The sequence below is a fragment of the Hyposmocoma kahamanoa genome, unplaced genomic scaffold, assembly GCF_003589595.1.
Source record: "Hyposmocoma kahamanoa isolate Upper Pololo Valley unplaced genomic scaffold, ASM358959v1 99879, whole genome shotgun sequence".
Lineage (NCBI taxonomy): Eukaryota > Metazoa > Arthropoda > Insecta > Lepidoptera > Cosmopterigidae > Hyposmocoma > Hyposmocoma kahamanoa.
The window spans coordinates 3,064,379-3,089,245 of record NW_020656077.1 but is presented as its reverse complement, the minus strand read 5'-3'; the positions used below and the strand labels follow the sequence as shown (position 1 = coordinate 3,089,245).

The 24,867-nt window shown below is 35.2% G+C and overlaps 1 protein-coding gene across 1 annotated transcript in view; it reads right to left on the bottom strand.

Moving 5' to 3' along the window:
- LOC113239544 (dopamine receptor 2-like) overlaps positions 1 to 7,737 on the bottom strand; it is a 68,850-nt gene extending 61,113 nt beyond the window's left edge. Inside the window, exon 1 of the mRNA XM_026476603.1 lies at positions 6,461 to 7,737. Coding sequence (XP_026332388.1) covers positions 6,461 to 7,737 — 1,277 coding nt within the window. The remainder of the gene's footprint in view (positions 1 to 6,460) is intronic.
- Between the last annotated feature and the right edge of the window lie 17,130 nt (positions 7,738 to 24,867).

Genomic DNA, 24,867 nt, shown 5'->3' with positions numbered 1-24,867 from the left:
ATGTCACAACGTTCTATATGTTAAAACATATAGGTAGTCAGCATGGCTCACAATTAAGTACTTTTTTTGCAAAACACGTTATTTTCCGACTGAAAGCGTCAACCACTGGGACATTTAACTTAATCCGTAAATACGTTGCCCTCAACAATTAACTTACGAACTCTCTCCTGACTAAGTATAGTCAAGAAGACAAGAAGTAAGAATGAAGTAAGAATGTAAGTACATTTTTAGCTTTTACATTACTTTATAGATTTTATAATAACAAATTTTCCCTTGGACCTACTTCAATAAAGAATTTAAAAGAGATGAATTCATTTCACGTCTCAGTCCGGACGGCAAGCAGTCCAAAAGGACGACAAACCCTACCATTAACAAAAAGAAATCTTTTTGAATGAGTAGGTTTATTTTACTGATGTTTCTTTTCTTCAATTGGTTTTAATTTTCTATAATGTATATGAGAAAAAGTCTAAACGACTTTTAACTTCAATGCGCAGACGTTTGTACAAGCGTATTATAATAAGAACAAGTAGGGTCACTCCCGCCTGTTTGGCGCATCAATACCTACACTTCACTAGAAGCGTAGGGTTGTCACATTATTGTTTTACTTTTTCCTACAGATTGTACATATAATAAAAAAAAACATACAGTATTTGTCCCAGTGTTTTCGTGCTATATTAAAATAACATTTGCCTAATTCAATACGTTCATATTGATATTTTTAACCGGCTTTAAAAAAAGGAGGAGGTTATACGTACGGCTGTATGTATGTTTTATATATGTTTCCAAATTACTCCGTGAATTGAGGACCGATTTCGAAAATTATTTTTTTGTTTGATAGGGTGCATTCTCGTGGTGGTCCCATTATCACTAAGTCAGAATCTGATGAGGGGATCCCATGGAAATTGAGGGAAATCCTCAAATTTTATAGGCATGTTCGTGTATGTAACGATTTCTCCATCAATTGCGGAAAAGAATGTATAAAATGTACAAAGGAGTCCGTAATAGTCCCATTGTCAACAAGTCAAATCTGCATTGTAGTTGGTATGTTCGCGTAAATTCGTAATCTAAAGTATCTCATAAGAAACCACTCGTACATCATTGATAGTTGCGAAGATTCAGAAAAGTCAATTTTGTGTGGCGGTAATTTTGATTTCGTCATATCAGAACACTATTCTGGCACAACCTGACCCTGATTCCTGATAACTTTCATTTCAGAGCCATGTATCCACCTCAGACGCTTTGGCCGGGCAGCCTTAGTCCTGCTTGGTGCGGAGCACTGTTCAAAGATATCCGATTTTTCTCGTACTCAATGAACCCTTCCGACCACTATTCTCGTAAATCATTAAGCGATCTTTATTCCTTCTGGGAAAACAATTACCTAAACATTTACATCAATCAGTGGTAATCGAGCTTTTTACATATTATAATATGTTGCGCGTTGCGCTGGGCCGCTAAAGCGGCCCGCGAAGGCTGTGTGCAAGCATAAGCTTGTAACTGTTTGCTAGTTCTAGTTTCTGATTTTTTTTAAATTACATTTCATTGGGTGGAATAGAGCAGGGATTACCTTGGTATGATCGCGTCAAGTCATTCTTAAATATCTCAAAATGTAGTTGATAGTTGCAGAGATTCGGCCAACTCAGGTTTTGTATTGCGATCATCTTAGATTCGCCATACTGGAGAATTTTTAGTCCCACGTGAACCCGACCAAGAACTTTGACAACTTTTATTTGATATACCCATCTCTAACGCTTTGGTCGAACAGCCTCTGTCCTGCTTGGAAATTGCCGCTGAAAATATAAAAATGCTGCTTGGAAATTTTGGAATTGTACTCCACAATTCCAAAATTTTTTATTTTTCTCGTACACAATGAACTCTTTGGACCACTTTTCCCGTAGGTCATTTTAAACGGTCTCTATTCCTTTTGGGAGAACAACTATCTAAATGTCTACATCAGTCAGTAGGTGGTAAACGAGCTACCTACATGTAGTATGTTGCGCGTTGCGCTGGCCCGCTAAAACGGCCCGCGAGAACTGTGTATTAGGTTTGTGACTGTTTGATGGTTACCGTTTTTGTTTCAGATTTTTTTGTTTTTGGTTAAGTTTTTTTGGGTGGGAGGGAGCCAGGTAGTTGGTACGGTCGCATCAAGTCGTATTCTGAAATACTTCAGAAGAAACTACTCGTGTGTCATCAATCAATTCAGTAAAGTCAGTTTTATACAGCGGCCATCTTGGATTCGTCATATTGGAAAATTTTTGGCCACGGTAAAACCTAATCAGGCTTAAACACTTGACTGGAAAGATTAAGACAATTCTCGTAATACCATTTCGTCATATGGTCGGCGATTAAGACATAGGTCTAATCTTTCCATTTCTCGTAATGCCTGTTCATCATGTGGTCGGATAAGTAATACATTTAGTTCTAAATCCCAAACTGTAATGCCAGCTAATGTTTAGTATAGGTATTTAACTAAACACTACACTACTTACCTGCCTATATTTACTAAAAATGGAAAAATAAACAAACCTTAAAAAAAATTAAACCTACTTCAAAAACCATAAAAAGTCACTACACTAAAAAGTAAAAACTAACAAAATAGAGATTTAATCCAAACGACAACAATACATGTAATACTTTAAATTTATTTTTGTCTTATTTCGTTTTGCACACAGTAATATAATTACTTATTAATCAATGTATCTACATTTGCGAGTGCATGCGACTGCTTGCGTTAGGTAGGGGGTGGGTTAGGATTTGGGTTGTGGGGGTTAGGGGTGAGTTAAAATCAAGTCAATTGAAATCAATTGCAATTAAAATCAATTGATTTCAATTGAATTGATTTTTTAATCTGGTTGAATTTCTGAATGAAATTTAATTGATTAACGCCCAACACTGATGGTAACTCCACAAAACGTAGCAGCGTGACTTGTATGTGTGTACTACCACCGTGCGCCGTGTACAGACGAAAAAAATACTAAACCGCGATCCTGATATAAAAATATCAATTTATAACATTGACCTATTTATACAATTAAATATTTTGACAAAGGTTATTTGAATATAGAACGAGAACATTGTGAATCAAATTAATCAAATTATCTGTCTAACTTGTAGTTATAACTGAAATAATAAAGTGACAACTTATGCTCTGAGCGAACGTGTAGGTGTTGATGCTGCGCCGAACAGACGGGAGCTACACTCTTGTCTTGTTGTACTATGATACAAATGATACAACAGAAGATGTAGGAGAAATATAGTACATTATTGCAGAGGTCAGGACGTAAGGGTTTGCTGGACGAGTGCTAGCGAGATCTTAAATTAACACGAGCCATACTACCCGTTCCCGCCAAGGATGCGTGATGAGGCATGTATAGTGTTTTTCTGAACTTTTGATGATGTGTTTGAATGTGTATCCATTACTGTATTTTCATTATTACTCTTCTCTTTAGAATTCATTTTCATGACGAAAATACAAAAAAGACGAAAAATCAGAAAATAATACCAAATCACTTTAGTTTATTTTATCGTCTTATTCTTTTTTTTTAAAGTAATTATTTTTAATACTCGCTGGCGTGTGAGTTTTACTTTGGCCTCTTTGCGTAGTTCATTATTAGTAGATAGATTTAAAAGTTTAGAGTAGCGGATAATCCACTATTTTCATACTTTGCAGGCTTTGGCTGGGAAGTAATCGCATGGTCCAAAAATTACAAACTTTCCGTGTTCGTTTTTTGAAAGTAATTCAAATATTTCCGAGCATGTTTGAGAAATATATATTTTTTAATTTCGCATTATTAAGTAATAGTACTAAGTAGGTACTCGCTCCACCTATAAGCTCAAAACTCTTTGTTTCTTAAAATTTTTATTGAACGTTTTTATACTTTTCATTACATAGGCGGTGTAAAGCGAGATTGAAATAAACCGGCCAATTGGGGAAGATCAAATATATTACTCGCTCGTTATGCATAATCCGGTGCAATTTCGTTCAGCGTTGGTTACGTTTTTATAGCGATGTACACTGCCATAATTTTCGTTACCTACTTTAATATTGCGTTATCCTTCTAAGGTTAAAGTGTGTTTTACAAATTGGCTTACCTTGGAGCTACTTTGTGCACATGTAGAGACACAGACTCCCGTACACACAATTGGATCCACCTTACACTTATGTGACCTTGCATTTTTATTCTTAAAGGATTAGAATACACAAATATTTTCAATACACGAAAATGACGTTTAGTACAGCTTCAAAGTTGATCAATCAAACATTTTTTTAAGCTTGGACATTTAATACTAACAATGCATGGTGGCTTGAATCATTTTCTCAATTGTTTTATTTTATATATATATTTTAATTTTGTTTTATTTTATTCACACTTTGGCCTTAGGTTATTTAACAACAGTATGAGCCTTAGTGATATCATCATCAGAGTTGGCTCGGCGGCGTCCTTCAGCCTCTTGGCGTGGATGCCGACCATTTAAGCGAGTGAGCGAGCCCTTCGGACATATTGGTAAGCCTTGAAGTTCTTTTCTTCCTCGGTGATGAGGCGGGCTATGGACTTGGGTGCTGCTTGTTATACAGGCGTCAGAGGACCACGAAGCTGAATGGGCAGCTTGTGCTCTTCCTCATAATTATGTACCCGGGAGTGTAAACAATGGATACAGACAATGGAATAAAATAATATCTGAGCTTTCTAAAGAGTATTAGAAACGATGACCATGAAATCAAATACACTTACAGTTAACTTCGTAGTTACTCTAACTGAAGCAGTGACAGTAAAGACACTTTACCACTAAGATTGTCTTTGTATTGTGTGTGACAATTGTTACCGTTGTCGACTTTTGGCGCAGGCACTTGCGGCACTGACGACGTAAGGACAACTCTTAAGGATGAGAGGATACTTTGTCAGTGCCGCAAAGGAAGAAAGGTCTCAAGTCTCCTGTGATTGCGCTACTCTTTATATACTTCAAGCAGGAATACAGCACAGCTCCTTTATGGCGAACGTATATATGTATGTAGGAAAATCAGTCAAAAAAATTAACGATCATGCACGTATATACATATTATTATATACAAGAAATACAAGAATTATAGTTGTTTTAAATCGCTAAAAAAGATATTTTATAATACTCTGCTTAGGGTACATTGGGCTACGTTGGCGACCACATAATTGATTAATATTATACTTTTCGATGAAAACGCTGTGTGTTCTAGCCTTAGAGAAATTAAAATGCAGTAACTCGGTCTACAAGATTTATTGTAAGAGATGATAAAAGTGGAAAAGGAAGGCCCAAAAGGACCTACGTAACTATATAATTTTAACGGTAATCGGTATGAAGTTTAACAATAAGGAAATGAAAGTAATTTATGATTTATGGGTTAGTCCTCGCGTTTCAAGAATTTTGGTGGGAGTGACGACGGATCGAACAAACGTAAGCAATAGTGAAGGAAAAGAGAATTAGAGAACTATTCAAAATTTCAAAAATAAGTGACCAGGAACCAGAATAAAGGATGATAAAAAGTTATAATGATCTTGGAGGAGGTTAGTATCGTGACAACGACATACTGATATCGGACTTTATAGGAAACATTCTGTCAATTAGGCCGCCGGGGTTAACGTGACCGGAGTAGCGATGTCACACTATATCATATTACACTGATTAAGTCACAAAACCCGCACTAAATCATGCTAGTCGCCATTCCAATAATTTTACTTTTTACCAAACCCTCGGATTTTTCTCTAAATTTCCTGCACGATGGGTGAAAACACATTAAACATTCAGCTCTTAAGTAAACCTGTCTAAAATCGGACATAAATAAAATAATCGAAAGTCACAAAAGTGGTGAATACCATTTGACGTGACGTAAAGATATACTAAATACCTAGCTCACACATATTTAGAACGGCTTTTGCATTTTTTTAATGAGATTTTTCCACTGGCCCCAACACAAGTTGGTCTAATATTTCGCTTGATAAATGTGCCCCTCTGAAATGTTACACGTATATAGCTCTTTTTGTGATGCCCGCCTGCTCAACACGACCGTAATTATTTTTGTGTTTCATTTATAAGGATGCTTTACTGATTCATAGGAGAATTTGATTTATATATGAAACTGTAGGTACCAAAATGAATATGGCAATTTTATGAGACAGCTTTTAATAGCAATTTATCGTAAACATATTATGAAGGTTGTAATCGCATAAACGTCCCAATTAGAAATTCTATATCTTACATTCGTATAGGGTAAACTCAATTAAAAGCTATTTATGGTCCATTACAGGAATTAAAGTTAACTGAATTTTTCAAGTTTCGCTGTGCTATTAAGAACAGCGCATGGCGTCGGCACTGCGCCTAGTTTGTTTCAGCGGCTATTATATTCCTAAAGTAATCACACAAAATGCTTAGCAATGGTACAATAACGCAAGTAACAATAGTATCGCTCAGCAGAAAAAAGAAACATACACACCTGCGGAAATCGCGGCTCCAGCAAGCATAAATCACCGGATTCATGGAAGAATTGACCCAGCCAAGCCATGTCACCACCACGCTAACGATCTCTTCATGCGCGATGCACTCGGAACATATGCCAGACAACAGATTCACAACGAAGAATGGAAGCCAGCACACGATGAATACACCCATCACGATGCCAAGGGTCTTAGCGGCTTTCTTTTCCTTTGCGAATTTGGCCAATTTTCGAGATAATGAAAAATTCTTAGGCAGGTGCTTGCCGTGAGCTACGTTGCTGAGCCGGGTAGTAGATCGAGAGAGGCCGTTATTCTGCAGTGCTGTGAGTGGTTCGGCATCCTGTTCATCGGGCGTGCACCCACCATGGCACGCGTCGCTGCGCTGGCGTACAGTACCGCCTCGATGGATGCGCAGGGTGAGTTCCAGTTCGCCGCTAGGACGCATCACTTGCTTCGTGCCGATTTTCAACGAACGTGTCTGAATCGTCGCCGCACGGTAGATCCGGTAATAAGTGAACACCATAACGAACAGTGGCAAGTAAAAGGAAATTGTCGATGAGAAGATTATGTACTCTAAATTATCGGTAAAAGGGCACTTTAACATCGGCACATTAGGTTGTCGCACGGCTCGCCACCAAGCGATTGCAGGAAAGGAAATTGCTCCAGAGCATACCCAGACACATCCTATCAGAAAAGCTGCTTTTCGTCCGCTCATTCGCATTGGATATGTAATCGGATCCGTAATCGCCCAGTAACGGTCCACAGATATTACGCACAAGTTGAGAATCGATGCGGTGCTAAACAATACATCCAGCGATCGCCACACGTCACACCAGTCCATCCCAAAGAACCATGTGTGCTCCAGGACCTCGTATAATGCCGAAAACGGCATCACCACTAATCCCACGAGGCAATCGGCAACCGCCAGCGAAGTAACGAAATAATTAGTCGATGTGTGCAGATAACGTTCTCGTATAACGGCTGCAATCACGAGCATATTGCCGAATACAGTTGTCAGTGAGAATAAGAGCAGAAACGAGACGAGAACTGCTCGATCCTGGAGCAATTTTAGATAAATACTCCATCGTATTCCGGGTTCCGGTTGTGTAATATTGAAATCCAGTTCTGTATCATTTTCGAAGGAAGTGATGTTGTAATCCAAGGTGAGGTTGTATGCCTTGGTGACGGCTTCAAGAAGCGCGCGAAGTGGGTTGCGGCTGATGGTGCCCGCCGGCCCGACGACAACGTCCAGTGGATCGCTTTCTGAAAAGCTCATTTTTCCAGCACGTCGTCGCTATCTAACGCCACGAGTATTTATTTTTCGCCTGTTTTGCCTGCAGCCATTTCCAGATTACATTTTTTACAGGCATTGTATGACAAGATTGAGAATTGTGGCACATTTTAAGCAGTATCCGTCCTACTGGATAGTCTAGACGCGAAAGGATTCTGTAACAAAAGAAAACATAACATGAATGCAGGCACTTCGCATTATAAAGATGTTGTAGCTAACGTTACGTGGTGTAAGTCTATTACTGTTTGTATTTTGAAGATAAACATAAACAAGTAAAATGATTTTAGTACTACGTTGGGATAATTCAATTGTGCCCGGGGCCTAATATCGTCCCGTGGAATTGCCGTCATCATCGGCAAGTGTCCTTGGTGAGGTGGGCCATAAATAGCGCTGAGCGAGAGCGGCGAGATCAAACAAATTGTGTTCTATGGGCCGTGAGCAACCCGTCCACATGAGGGCGTCTGAACCAATCACACCCGCCCGCACCCCGCCCTCTCTTCACCCAAACTTTACAATCAACCTAGCTTTTGAGTTGCGTCGCATTCATTAGCAATCAAGAACAATTTGTACCGATATTTTATTTCCAAGGCTAATCCTGTTTATTTATATTGTACGTTTTTAGTGTAAAGTTCCGAACTTATTGAACAAAGTTTATATAATGAGCAAGTTCATCTTCCCGTGGGTCGCTACCGAGGTTTCGAGAAAAATGTGAAAATTGTGTAAAACTTGTAATTGACAATTTACGAGTTAGAACGCTCTCCGGGGCCGTTCAAACTTTGTTAAAACCAAACACAATATTTTAAACCAATCCAGCGACTCCTAATTGTTTACTTGTCTTTCCATATTTCATTCACGGTTTGAAGATGTTTATATCTTTTTATACAATTATAGGGAGCCTAATTTACCACTTCGTTTAATTTACGCACAATATTCTATGAAGTAGATATTATTTAAAAAAAGACTGGGAAGAAAAATAGAAATAAGAAAAATTAATTGCTAATTCGTGACCATTGGTATAATAAAGCCACTTGTGATCATACGTGACGTGCTTTTATCACATAAAAGTCATGAAAATAATACTCTCTACATGAATATTGACCGACCAATGTGATACAAGTTATTAATTTCCTTCGTAGATTCTTAAAACCTATATCCTGCAATGTTGTCATTTTGCAGATATTGCCTTATTACTCAAGAGTGAATTTTCCTCAAACTTTTGTTTCAAACGAATGATTCCGCTAGCCATTTTTGAGAATCTATCTGTATAAAAAAATATTCTCAACTGAATTCGGGCGGTGTTTATATTGCGCATATTAAGATCACTTGTATGACATGAATTTTCACTTATCAAGGGAGCGCGAGAAGCGTACGGGCCGCCCCGCTCCCTGCACCCGCTCCGACCGCTCGAATATTTGATTTAATAAATCTCTTCTGGGTCCAAATTGTTTTGCATCCAAAGGAAAAAATGATGTAAGACGGTTTTTACGTAGAATATTTTATTTCAATATTCTGGAGATTTATCGAAACGCGAGGAACGGCGGGCGACGATAGTTATAGACAATGACTTACTACTTATGAAAACCTCGGTGACACAACAGTTTGCACTTTGGGTGTTAGAAGTGGAGGCCTCGTATTCGGTTTCTGATAGGACCTATTTGGGAAATGAACTTTTCTAAATTGGTTCTGTTGTAAGTGTTCAGGATAGTGCCTCAGAGTGAATTCCATTGCTCTAGTATTCATTGTACAGAGAATTTCATAGTTTGAGATCAGATAACTGGTGTGATTGTCTGACACATTATTATTATTACCTTTATTTATATTTGAGCTTCTTGTACTATCGATTCGTCTTAGAGATAAATAAAAGATTATATACTGTTGACAGAATTATAACGTAAACAGACAATAAAATAAAAATTGATGATAAAATGAGGACTGGTCAACTTTGCTATGGCCTATTTATTATTTCTATTTCAATGAACAAATGTTCACTGTAATAGAAAATTCAATTTATATTCCATTTAAAATTTTTAAAATCCTTTGGGAGCAGTAAGTAAGCCTTGGCGATAAGTGGGTTTCGTCGCGTGACTGGGTCACAAGTCGACATCCACAGAAGGAATCTAATAATATTAGAAAGGAGACGATGGTTCCTGTATTGCTATACCTAGATATTTAAATAGTGACACTCTGCGGTAAAGGAATCTCATTTGATTTGTTAACCAAGTTCAAGACCAATTCGGCTCCAGAATGTGAATCGATTGCGTAGCGCTATATTTGAAAATATTTAAATAAACTTACATACATTTTGTAATTTTACGTGTAATGTAGTACATTATTGCACAGGCCGGGAAGTAAGGGAGTGCTAGACGAGTTTGAGTTACATATATTAATACGAGTCAAGCAAACCCCGTTCCCGCCGAGGCTTATATAGAGCTTTTCTCAAAAAATGCGAGATATTAAAAGACTACATAAAAGAAGATGTATAATAGAAAAATAGTAAAAAAAAATTAACATTAAAAGTAATATTTGACATGTTGGGACAAATGCTAAACGAAAATGTTTTTGTTTTTCCAGGCACATTAATAGTATTGAACTTCTGATGATGTGGATGAATGTGTATTCTTTACTGTATTTTCGTTCGTACTAGAACTTATTTTTCACAACGATAATACAAAATAAAAACGAAAAACTAAAGAATACCAAAGTTAGTTTTCGTATTTCATTGTTAGTCAATTGTTAGAAAACAAATTTAAAAGCTTAGACCAGTGACAGCAATGGATAACCTGCCTTTAGGTTATTGTTCTTAGGATTTTCATTCTTACTTTGCAAGTCTTGGCCGGCAACAATTCACAAGATCCATAAATGACAAACTTTCCGTGTTCGTTTTTTGAAAGTAATGCAAACATTTCCGAGCATGTTTGAGAAAAATAATATTTCATTCGTTCGTTCTCAAAACTGTCGTGCCGCTTTTTATTTGAAATTTTTCAAATATCAAGAATATAAATTTATATTCAAAAGAGATGAAATTAGAGAAATCATATTATAAAGTTTTGTCTTTATATTAATGTATTGCATTCTCTTATTTACTTAGCTAATTCAAAACGACTGACTGTACTAATTTCGTTAGTATTAAAATGAAAATAATAGAGGTAGCTTACAATTGCAGGCTATCGTGCAAAGAATGCAAAAGGCAGATAACGTTATCATCGTCGTCGAATATGGCAAGGAAAAGATATTAGTTACTATCGCGAGCTGATGACTTACAACACGATGACATAACAACTTTCAAAAAATTTGTGTGAATAAGCAATATTCATTCAACGATAGAAAAAGAGAAGATGAAAAGTCACGTAGAGAAATGTCATCAATATACGGCTAGGCACTCAAGACCAACAGAATAGATATTGAGTAATACGCGTGAGCCCTAAATTTTGGACACGACGGCTGTGTTAGCACTAGCATGTTCATTAATTCACCATATGCGGGCATTCGTGGAATGTTGAACAATTTGAACAGTCACGCGTTCTATAAATCAATGCGACAAGCCGATTAATCAATCGCCTTAGTTCGGAAGGTTGGATATTACATCCGCTAAGATATTATGCTCGCAAAAATTCACCCATATTATTTACTCGTGTATAAAAAATAACAGAACCAAGTACAATGCACTCGCTACAAAAAATTACACTATGGTGGACCGTGTGGAAATGACATAATTAGTAGTGCAGATACCAGCTCAGCGTACGAACTCGTCGAGTGTAATAATTTTATATATAAGTACTATGCAACATAAATTATTTGTTACTTTGTGATTATGTGTAATTCGTAACTTTTAAGATTAGGAATGGGGAGCCGCCACTCTAGTGCTTTACGAAATAAACATCGCGTATTTTTATTTAAAGAGAAATTATTTCCTATATGGTATTAAACAAAAAATAAACAAAATATTGAAGAGATATATTTAAATAAATAAGTTCAATTTAACTTTTAATCATTATAAATCAATGTTAAGACAATAAAACTGAAAATAATATTGTTTCCATTGCAAAGCAATATTACTTTAATGTTAAAGTCGTGTCATAGGACGAACGAACCGAGTGAATGAATAGTCACAAAGTTGGCGGCCTACCATAAACTTTCCAAAAACAATGTTATTTCAATGTAAGCTTAAAGTGAGCTTATTACAATATTACTTATATTCATTACCCTGTCAACCAAGTAATGTATTATTGCAAAAGTGATTGAAAGAACGAATGATTTCCCAATATAGAAAAGAGACAACGCTATTGGAGCTATATAATGCTGTCTCTTTTTTTTGATGTTCCGAATCGTGTTATCGTAGTATAATGTTTAAGTACTTAATGTTATTTACATTCAGAGAATTTTGACTGTTAAAAAAAGAAAAGTATGCAATAATAAAATCTATTAAAATTACGTTGTTTTCAATAAATATTCCGCATTGTCATGAAGAAAAATAAATAAAACAAGCTGAGTCTTAATAGTCACGTTGTGAATTCGGAACTATACTCTAGTGTCAAGTGTTAGTTTCACCAAGGAGCGTATATAAGGCGCAGTTATAATTTTACGAAATGAACATCGCGTATTTTTATTTAACGAGATGTTAAATAAAAATAAACAAAATATTGAGAGATATATGTAAATAAACAAGTTCAATTTAACTTTTAATCATTACAAATCAATATCAAGACAATAAAACAGAAAATAATATTTTTATAATCATTAATACAATCGAACACTCAAAAAAAGTCCTTCGATCCGGCCGGACTCGAACCGACGCCCTCCAGGATACCGTGCCAGATGCTATACCGACTTAGCAACGGAACGAACCGGCGGACCTCACGAATTTTTCTATGTGCTTGTTGTCGTGTTCTTGTATTGGGTTTTTCTTTTTTTTAAAATTTTAAATATTATTGTTTCCATTGCATCCGTGTAACTATTTTAAGAATGCTAAATTTGACATAAGGGCAATATTACTTTAATGTTAAAGTCGCGTCATAGTACGAACAGATTAGATGAATAGTCACAAAGCCGCCAATAAAACATCATAGTTTTAACATTACAATAAGCTTACTTTAAGCGCGTTATGGTACGAAAAGTCAATGTAAGGTTAAAGTAATACTGTTTTAAGAGGCTGTGGTAGGACCCCTGATCTATAACAGTTAACTTCTCTGTCGACACATTCCGTTCTTAAGCAGGAGTCTTCCGGCACGTGTACACGCTAAGATCTGACGTGTCTGCTATAGAAAAGATGAAAATGATCTTGTACACGACAAGAACTTTGAAGGGTCTAGCCACGAAAATATGTCGTGTCTGTTGCAGACAACAAAATGATGTTGATGAGTATGTAGAGTAAACGTGTCAGTGCATTTACGAGTCTACTAATTATTTTGTCTCCGATATAGATGCATTACTAGGGCAAGATCAATACGCATAAATCATATACTACGGAAAAATTTACCTAATAATAATTTTTATTAGAAATTAAATTAGAAATTATTAAGATATATACACTTAAATTTAATGTTTGTAATTTACCATATTCATTTTTTTCTGTATTTGTCATTTCTTAAAAATCTTCCCTATGAATAATAAATATTTATCTACATGCCTGAAAAGTACGTCGTTTATCTTTATAAATCTCTAAGGTTTTGTCCCACAATACGGGTCGTTCCTCTACTAAACTTATAAGTAAATCATGCATTTTATTAGTCGCAATAAAATTAGTGGTGCAAAAGTGGTACTTTGCAACACCAGTCTACGCGCATAAACGTTAAACATACAATGAATTTTCTAGAAAATTTTTTTTCTTGTCCAGCGCCGAGGCAGTGTACACAGTTCATGTGTACAAACAACATGAATTCTTCCATAGGCCCGGCGACTTTTCTTAGCGTGGACACGCGCCCTTCTTGTACTTATTAGGTATTTTGTGCCTTAATACAATCAGTAATCGTAGTTATAAAGAGCGTACCTTGCGGTGCAGTTTGTGCTGGATGTGTACGTATGTTAATCAACGAGATCGAGTACCAGGAGTCCGACATGTTGGATTAATTAGATTGGCACCGCTCTCAGTACCACCGATATTCGATTCCAAACAGATACAGGCCACATTATGATTTGCGATATAATGTCACACGGGCAACCGACTAGGGAAGAAAGAATAATAATATAAAAAGTAAAAAGTACCCTTTAAAACCCACGAACATTTTAGCATTTCAACCCCATTCAGATTTTAAACAACACTCAATAAAAGCACCGTATTTATTTCAAACTAAACCAAGAGGGTGAAGCTTATTTTTTAATTTTGCATAATGTATATATAAAATAACGACAAATGTATATTGTTTACTATGCCATTGGAAGGTTTGCTGGTACTTTTAGTATAGGCTTTCCTTTTTTTAAGTAAAATAAAGTTAAAACAATTTTTTTAATAAAGTGAAACAAAATAAAGCACTGTATGTACGTCTATGCGTGTCGAATTACTATAATGCAAATAAAATAATAATAATTATTAAGCTGATCGAAAGCCGTTCTGCTCGATACAGCGCTACGGCAAAAAAGTCGTTAAAACCAAAAATACAGATCTACAACAAGCACATGGAAAAATCCTAACGTCCGCTGGTTCGTTCCGTATGCTGGCGTCATCCAGCCAGATCGAAGGAATTTTTTCTTAGGGTTTGATCTTTGTATTAATAATTTTCACAAACCAGTGGAGTAATTTCACAAAAACAATTAATATCATGGTGGTCAAACATCGTGACATTCAATAAATTCAAAGATTACAATGACAATTCTGCCCTCCTAACTAAGAGTGCAGTAACTCGGTCGATATGGCATATATCAATAGAAAGGTAAAAGAATGAAGAATTGTATGGTGACATATTTATATATGTATGTTAAGGTTATGTATGATAAAATTTCAAAAACATATTTATGTTTAGTAACTGATCTAGTAAACAAACTGACCCTCCTAACCATAACGTCAGTAAGTACCCTAGATACTGCACTTATTATTAGATAAATATCGTACTGCTAATTAATCTAGAAACTACATGTTCAAAAACAAATTAATAATAATATATATAATAAATAACTGCAGTATCTATTATGTTACTGCAGTTTTTGCGAAAAATACACTTCATATTGATGCTATTTTCTAATGTTTTATACAGTCGAAACTCACAATTTAATAGTATTTTCTAACTAAACATCGACGTAAAGTGGCAGCACGCTGCATTGCTTGAGGTCTTTGAGAATATCGGTGGCCTAATTCCCTCCCTTCACTTTTTTCTTTCCTCTTTTCTCGCTTTCTTCCCTTCTGTAGTGTTAGCAACAACTGAGTAATGCCACTTGTATTACAAGCGTACATGATAGGCTGCGGACTTGTATTACAAGCGTACATGATAGGCTGCGGTAAGAGTTCGGGTCCCACTGTTTATTGTATACACAACTGCTTATTCAAGGAATAAATGATTTCTATTTCTATTTCCCAAGTCGGACAAAGTGTTAATTGGATTGGGAATATAAAGAGATGATAAAATACAGTATTTTATATGGATATTTCGTACATTTATAAAATTAGAATGAAAATAAGAAAATTTATGTATTATTTATTTGTTCAAATCGCAGATATTATCATTCCCTGATATATGAACCCTTAATCACATTTCGATTCACAATCATAGATTTAGTATATCCATAAATCTATTATAGGTACCCAATCTATGTTCACAATACACAATAGAAATAAAATCTAACTTTGCCTTAAATTGAAGTTAGTTAATGTTCAGTCTCCTTATTACAATTACTTAGTTGAGGAACTATAATTTGAGATCAAGTTTCTTTATTAAAGAACTATATTATTATTATTAATGCTATAACTACAATAACATTCAGTCTTCTCTGATTAATTATTTTTCTTGAGATTAACTTTATACGTCAAAAATAACACTTTTTCGCAAGTATTTACAAATATTACGCATTACACACAGGAAGCGGACGAAGCCCATAGGAGTATTTCACCTCAAAAGTAGCTCAAAATGATTTTGTGATTTTTATCGATTTGACATGTAATAAGAAGCTGTTTAAAGGCATTATATTGTATTTAAAACACATATTTTTCCTTGTATTGAAGATTAATTGCAATAAATATAATATTAATGGGATTCGTCGTCATAAGACCCATCGTCATCTTCATTACACCTAAGTTGATGTTGCGTCCGATGCTTCCGGCAGCAGAAGTTCCTATGTCTTACTGGAGATATATTTATTTTTTTCTGTGGCATTAGCATTGTACTACTTAAAAAAGGATCAGAATTTAACAAAAGTCTGTGTAAAATGCCTGCGGGACTTTTTCATTTAAAAACATTATCAAGAATAGCTAAGTTTTAAGTTACACACAAAATCATAAGTTAACTAGGCTTAACTGATATACATAACCTTGTGTGAATATAGTGATTACAAATAAAAACGTTATTTTTTATTGTGGAACATATACGGTAAGAAATATCACTTTATCAAGTGCAATCCGGAAAATATAATTTTAAATTAAAGTACTTTAAAATAAACTTCCTCTTCAATATTCATCAATAGGTATTACAAAACTTTCACCACTTATAAACACAGAATTGGGTTGAAAGATTACGTTTAAACAGGGGCACTGAAACTCCAGTTTAGTGGTGTAACGGTTATTAAGCTTGAACGATGTACGTTAGGTAGATGAATGTAACACATTTTTTGAAATCGACTTTTACACCTCTGTGCTATGAATGATTGCCACTAGCTTAGAGACATCTTCTCACCAATTATAACTTCAGCATCTATACGAATTATTACAGTTTTGTTAAAATTGCAACTACAAAATGTTATAGATTGCCTTATAATCATTGCAGTATCTAATAGATACTGCACTTATAATTAGCTCTGAAGATGGTAGATTTTGTAAAAAATAAATAAAATTAGTGCAGTAACTGTCAGATACTGCAGTTATCATTGGCTCTGGGATGGTAAATTTTGTAAAACTTAAATAAAATAAGTGCAGCAACTATTAGATACTGCGTTTATTGCTAGAATTCCATCGCCATTGACTGAAAAATTATATAGTAACTAATCTTACTGCACTTTTGAATTTTGATACGTGAGTTAGAGCCAAATATAGTTCTAGTTTTGGTGTTAACGATTATGTATTTAACTCAATTTCGTCAAAAATGCTAGTTACTGCACTTTCCATTAGGACGGCAGAATTATTATTATAATCTTTGAATTTATACAATATTAATCAGAAAGTACGTAATATGGCAGCCCTATCAAAACACAACGTCATCGAAATTGCGGTAAATAACAACACTGTACGCTGCTTGTCATCTACTTATTGATCTCTACGCGACCTTACGCAAGAAGGCGGGATTGGCTACTAAAAAGTTTTGTATGTGGTTCGGAATATCAATATAAGAAAAATCGTTTCTGCATGTAGTGAATCGAACATTTTACTGCTTATAATAGAGAAATAGACATTCATTAAAATCAAAAAGGGCGACAATTTTCAAATGTTGTCTTCGTGAAATGTTGTCTTCAGTTACTTAACCAGAACAGCTCTAAAAATCATGAAGATCATAAAAAATCAGTACATCTGGTGACACCATAGCCGACAAGAGTTTTATCTGAGTCTTTCGTTTACTTTTGGCGACAATGACAAATCTGTCAGTTCCGCAGTCCTACCCTGATTTATACGTTCACGAGAGTAGGGATGTCAATGTAAATAAGTGCTAATAATTAATTTTAATGGTTCTTTATAAATTGGTAACTTTATGGTAGTGACTCTGTAGGAGACAAATCTTATACTTTAGCTTGTTTATTGTCATTATTTTGTATTTACATTATTATTAAAGGCAATTCATGCAGTCCTTTATTGCTATCTGACGACCTCTCCGGCCCGTTAGCTATGTGGACGGAAGATGGCGAGGTTCGGTTTCGATTCCCGGTAGAAAAAATTTGGAAAATCAACTTTACAAGATTGATTCTCATCTAAGTGTTCAAGAGAATACCCCGAAGGTAAACATGAATTTCTTTTTTTGAAATTCACATTACTCCGAACATGGTTCAATGTTTTTTTTATTAGTGCAATGACTTTTTTGGCGTAATTTTGTACACAGAAATATCGATTGTCTGAAAAACTATTATTGGAATAATTATTACATAATATATGTATTGTTATGCCAGAAGTTTGGTCCAATCACGTTTATCCTACTGTCTTTTTCTCATGTAGTTTATATTGCGGAATATACATTTTGACAAAATTTTTGTTATTCCTAGACAAAATTGTACCTACCTTAAATAAAGGAATATAAGAATTATAAGTATTTTGTCTTCGTAACTTTTAGTTACTTAAATTAAGCATTTTGTTCCTCATTATTCCTTATTTTTTAATCACATTTTAACTTAAGATTATAGAGATATATAGTCCTATAGGATAATACATAGCAAATGAATCCAAAAGCATAATCCTAGGACAAAGTCAACCCTGGTTGTGCCCTTCTTTATTAGATTAGGTTAGTATATGAAAAAACAGCACTAGCTAAACGAGTGAAGCGAGCGTGCCGCAGCAGCGGCATGGAGTAATGTTTGCATTTCCGAACATGTTTTTTAATAATTATTGGAATCTTTTTTTTAGTTAAGTAAAACACTTTACTAAGAATGACGTGCATTTTAATTTTATTCAATGAACCAAAACATTATAGATAATGTTCAATTGTGTCAATAACACTAAGTTAAATCTGAGTAAAACAAAACATAAAACAAAAAATATATTACGGATATCGTTTTTTGTACATAAACAAAATGTTCACTTCGGTACATTAGTCAAACGGAATGTTGGGTAAACGAGAATCGGGAAACAAATAACTTGTCAATGTGTCAAAATATTCACTATTTTATCACTACATTAATTGGTGTAATGAAAAAAATCGTAACGTGTTTTCGGACCAATGAACCAAAATATGTTCAGTGAAGTCGAGACAAAATTCTGTAAATCATATTTCTAGATTGTGATAACCGTGGGGTAACCCCGGAGTCGTTTCGTTCAATTATCATAGTACCGAAAATTCTTTAATTTTATACCAGCCAATTGGTGTACTCGTTCTCACGCAGTATTATGCAATTGTGATCTTAGAATATTTATGGAATTGAATTGAAGTTAAATATAACATTTTACAGTAATTAATGTTCCCCAAAAAATTATACTGTAGGGATAACAGTTTAAGTTTATTATAAACTAACCTTAGTTGGTTAGTTGGTATAGCGTCTGACACGGTAAGCTAGAAAACGTCGGTTCAAATCCGGCCGGATCGAAGGAATTTTTTCTGAGTTATCGATCTATGTATTAATAATTATAACAAACTAGTGGGATAATTTCACAAAAAAAATAATTCAACATCAATTCAATAAAAATTTAAAGTTTTATGTTCATATTTCCCCCTAAAAATACAAGATCCGTGTTCGAAGAATATTAATCTATATTGTACTCATGTACCTTTGTTGCCAATGAACATGTTAAACAAAGTTTGTTATATTAAATTGAATTGAAACCCTGGCAACGAGGGTTCTTAAATCCTATTTTTTTCTACAAAAATATAATGGAGCCACCTTGCACAATGTAAGCATAGTTGTACAAAAGAAGGACCCTGGCTGTATTTTAAGCATCTTTGCCGAGTTTCATTTGAAGCTCTAATACTACGATTTAAATTATTTCAGCAAAAACATAATAATCGAATCGAATAAAACTTCCATAATATGTGTGTTGTATAAGGTATTAAAAAGTTTTTTCATATTCTCTGTGGATGTATTTTATTTTTATTACATTTTTGGAACGTGTGTTGTCATGATTGGGCTAATAAAACGAGAGCGGCGAGCACGCTATTCGTTTTACAATAAACCGAATTTGTATAAGTGGTGGGTGTCGGTAAAAATGTATTGAAATATAAGCGCTGCCGTTTACGTAGTGAAAAGCTGTATTTTTATCGAACGCGGTTTGGGGCAAAGTAAATATTATAATTGTTATATGCCCCAGATTTTAAGAATTGCTGCATTAGAAAGTGAGTTCTATACCCGAGGAAAGACAGTTTAATACTGTAAATTAAAGAGTAAATACAGTCACAGTAATTCTGAGCATTACTAATTACACCATATATTATATATGACATATATTATATATATATATATACCACCAATATATATGAAGCGACTCACATAATAGTGATCGAACTTCGCTTCAAGAAGTTCGTTTGATCAGAATATATTTTAACCAGGTAGAGTTTTAGAATATTCAGTTTTGCTTCTAGTTGATTTTATGTAAATTAAAAACCAGAGGCTTATTGGATAACCATATTACATTTTTATTAAAAATATATGAAAAAGATATGACCGTATAACAGTTTTTCTCCTGAGATCACAATCATAACAATTTTTAAATCGTATAATCATATAATAATTTAAAAAAAGATTATTATTATTATTAATTTAGAATACTATAATTTGCCGTTTTATTATGTTGGAAGCAAATGGTTCTTGCGAACGTGTGTTCGTCTTCAGTAAGTATTCGTCTATTATAAAATCTAGTAATGGATGTGAGATGTCGGAGTCCAACTCGCAGCCTTGCGTATGAGCTCTATCGGCACCTCAGCCGCGCGCGCGGCCGGGCGTGTAGGCGTACCGCGTGCTGTGCTCACCGAAAACTGCTGTGTCCACACCCGCCGCGCCGCATCCAACACCTAACGTACACATCGGTTCACGGTCTGACTGGTGGCTACTCTGTGTGTTGGCAAAAGAGCGTTCCCTGACGTCCTGTTGTCTCATTTTGTGTTACCAAAATATAATGTTTAAAAACTGCGACAAGGCAAATACTTGGGTCCTCTCTAAAATATGGAAAATTTAATGTGGCCTGTACGCGACCAGGTGCAGATGTTCTGATTAAATCAAGTATTGCAATTTTAATCGGAATATCTGATATATGTATGTTTTAAAATTTTAATCAATGCCAGTTTGTACGTGGTGTGCAATACAAAGTGCAAGTAAAATAACATGTTTTTTTCGTAAGTTTTTCAAGACGAAGTTCTATATTGGGAAACCACGTTGAAAGTAATGCGAGAACGACTTGGGGATTCCAAGTATTGCTATATATAATATAATATTAATTAATCTTTTTATGAGCCTGTTTTTCAGACTATAAAAGAGATAAAGAAGACTGTTATTATTGCAAAATTCCCACCAGAGCTTTGGGACACAATATATTGTCCAATTGTATTTTAAGAAAGAGAAGCTAAGTCTCATCGCCTCTTGTGGGACTCCGCGGGAGGCGAAGTGCGCGCTGATAACGGCAGAAAGGGTAAGGTTGGTGTGCAGTCGATGAGGCCGCCTGCAATAAGATTTAATAATGATTCGCTTGAGTTAAAATATATCACGTCGGAAGCCGACATTTGCAGCAGGAGGAACCATGGCTGGGAAGGACAATATGGAATACCAAGAGTACATTTGCTTGGTCATCAATAATTTTGCGTATGCACTTCAATAATAAAAAGAAGGATGGGAATGCGTAGAAAAAAAATTAGAATTCCGATTAAGTGTAAAAGCATCTACGGCAAACGCTTCTAGTTCCTGACACCGAGAGACAAAAATAGCGGGTTTGGCATTGGTGCGGGATGCGAAAAGATCGATCTCGGGTTGTCCGAAACGTTTGACAATGGTCTGGAAGGCGCGAGAGGACAACTCCCACTCGGTGTCGGGATTAGTCTTCCTAGATTATATATCGACGCGATTATCTTTTGTATTTACATAATATGCACATATGCATACAAAATTATGTTGCGCTTTTCGCACCATTGCCAAATTGGTTTACTCAAATCGGTAAGGTATTTGATCCCACACTTGCGATTAATGTAACTGATCGCAGTAGTATTGCGTACTCGCAACAATATAACATAATCAGATTATACTAATATAATATAAGAATACTGCAATTCTTAGTAAGTGATATGGTGCTTCTTCTCAACAGTCTTCCATTGGCCTCCTGTGCATGTGTGTGTGTGAATTTCCAGTAATTTTGTATATAACCAACCGTATTTAGTGGCAGGGCAAGCTGAGATGAGTACACCGACCAATTGAGCGTACTCCCGTATGGTACATCGGGGTAACCTCATTATTTTTTCAAGTATGTGGTAAATTTTTTGACGTAAAGTTAGATAAATTTATACTTAAATTTCATGAATCAAAATTGAATCTTAGAAATTTACAAACTTGACTTGATTGTAATACAGACTTGCCGTAATTAACGATGAAGCCCAAACATTGCAATAAGTTAATGGTTGCATTAACATTATTGATGCATGTCATAATCAGCTGCTATACAACAAATATCATCTAAATATACCACGAACTTAAATCCTTGTGGTCTCAAATGTGTTACAACTTCTTTCATGATTTTGGTAAACACTTTCGAAGCTGTGGACAAGCCGTATGTCAGAGCAGTAAATTCATAGGTTTCAATTTCATTCGAACCACAAGGTAAATACTGAAATCTGTGGTACTTTCGGTCTGATTCGCAGATAGATGTCAGTGAATACACCTCTTTCAACGCGAGGTATCAATTTTGAGGCAATTCGATAGTACTCCATTTTAAAATGAGTTTTTGTTACAAATTTGTTAAAGAACGTTATGTTTAATATGATACGACTACTACCGTTACGTTTTGGGGCTAAAAAAGTACTAGAAATACATTGATGTTTTCTAGTCCTTGTTCCCAAGTCAATTAAGTTTTTAATTGTAATATGCAATTTTATCTATTGTCGTCTGGCGATAAACTAATGCCAGGTCTTACAGACTGGTGTTGGTACCTGTTTACATAATGGTATTGCTGGCAAAGCTGCATATTGCAGGTGGCTGTCGCTTAAAACCATTAACGATCTTCTTTAGAATTGTATCAGATAGGTAATTGAGTTTTAACTACGGCGTGTTTCGTTAACACTTATTAATTGCACATATGTGGGATTTAAATTGAAATAACTCGCAGTTGATTTCTTATCGCTGTTAACTTATGCTTTTCCCGAACTTCATTTCATTTTAAATATACTTTTCTTAGAATAATATCATTATTAAAATCGCCTCGGAGTCGATTTCATTATCGCGTAACTCACGATTAACCCAGACGTAAATGTATTTAAAATTAACTTTAGTTATTAGCATGTAAGAACTAATATTGTTCAAATTAAAATCGACTTGCAGTCGATTTCGTTATAGTGGTTAACTCGCATTTAACTCCGACGTAGTTTAATTTAAAAAATATACGTTACTTATTAGCACGTAGGTACTAATACTGTTCAAATTAAAATCAACTCGCAGTCGATTTCATTATCGTGTTTAACTTATGGTTAACTTGGAGGCAGTTTTATTATAAATCATGTAAAATGCACATATTAATATATCTGTTCGGATTTTCATCCACTCATGTGCGATTTGGTTACCGGGGATAACTCGCAGTTAACCCGATGTTTTATTACATGTAGGTTAGATTCACATTTGCGATGTATGAAAGCGATCATTTATTATAATTGCCAAAGCAGTAAGTAGTGCTATATGATAAATATTAATATCTTATTTTTTATTTTCATTATTTATGAGCGTAAGAAAAAATCTTACCTTGGTCAATGTCCGACTCGTCCGATGATATTATGATCCTATAACGCCGACGATATTTGGCATCTGTATTTTCCAAGTGTTTCAGTTTACTTTTATAATATTCGATTTTTTCTAAGTTTGTTCGCTTTGACATTTTAACGGAGCTGTGTGGAGGTGTGCTTGTTGCCACACACGACAAAAAAAGGACAGAAAATGGCGGTTGATGCCTGGTAAGGAGTGTAACCGTCAAAACAATTTTTTTTTCTCTAAAAACCGTGCGGTGTTGCCTAGCAAGTTAAGGAAACTACCAGGTTAAATATTATATCGAGAATGAAGCGACGAAATATAATCAACATAGCCCCGCACTGGGGAAACCCTGTGTCGCGAGTGCCAGCCATGGACTCACACATAGACAACCACAAATTACACCCAAACTCACGAGAGAAATAAATGTATACAAGGCCATGCAAATATTTCACCCGGCCCGAAAATCGAACCCGGGATCTTTGCGTGGTAACCGTTCGGCCACAGAAACAGATATGAATTTCTTTCACGTATTAACCAGAATAAGTGACCAGAGAGTTCTCGAGTGAAGACGTAGCGTGAGCAGACGACCCAATGAAGGTTGCGAAAGTCCGCTTTTTGCTAGCATCGCAAAATCGATTTAATTAAATTGTATCGTTAGTAGTAAACATATAGTTCTACTTTCAAACGTGCCTTTTGGCGAAGTTATAAAAACCCCAATTCTTGAACTAAATAAAATAAAATCCTAAAATTGCAAGTAACTCAAAAGTGACCATAAGGTACCTCTTGATCGACCTGTTCAATTAGTATTTGAAGTAAAGCAGTGGGAATCAGTCATACATCAGCACCGTGTTACGTAGCTGATTTTACCGTCGTAGGTATTTACACCATGTAACTACCACATCCATACTCTACGTAGCGCTACGCGTTCTGTAGCGCTTTATCTATGAATACTACGTCGTCTACTAACCGCCGTCACATCCCGGACACTCCATTCACGGTCGAAAATTATTATTATTTACCTACTACTACTACACGCAGCAAGGCGCTATCTGCACATGCGCAAATGTGTGCGTGAAGTGGCAGGGTTACCCATCACTTTCTTGCACTATTACTTTACGTGATCAGAGCGGCAACATAGCGCAAATGCTAACTAATCTATTATCTATGATTCTATTAATAGAATCCAGAATATAATTACACGTGTCTATTATGTATCTATATCGATATAATGTCATATTTTTTATTAACTCACTAACTAGAGTAATATTGAACATTTATTTTAAAAATATATTAAAAGCACTTAAAATGTTATATTTTGGACATATAGTTTTAAATAAGGTAACCAAGGTATTTGAAATTGCGTGTTTAAGTTGATCGTCATTACTTAGTTAATAATTAGGTATATTCGCT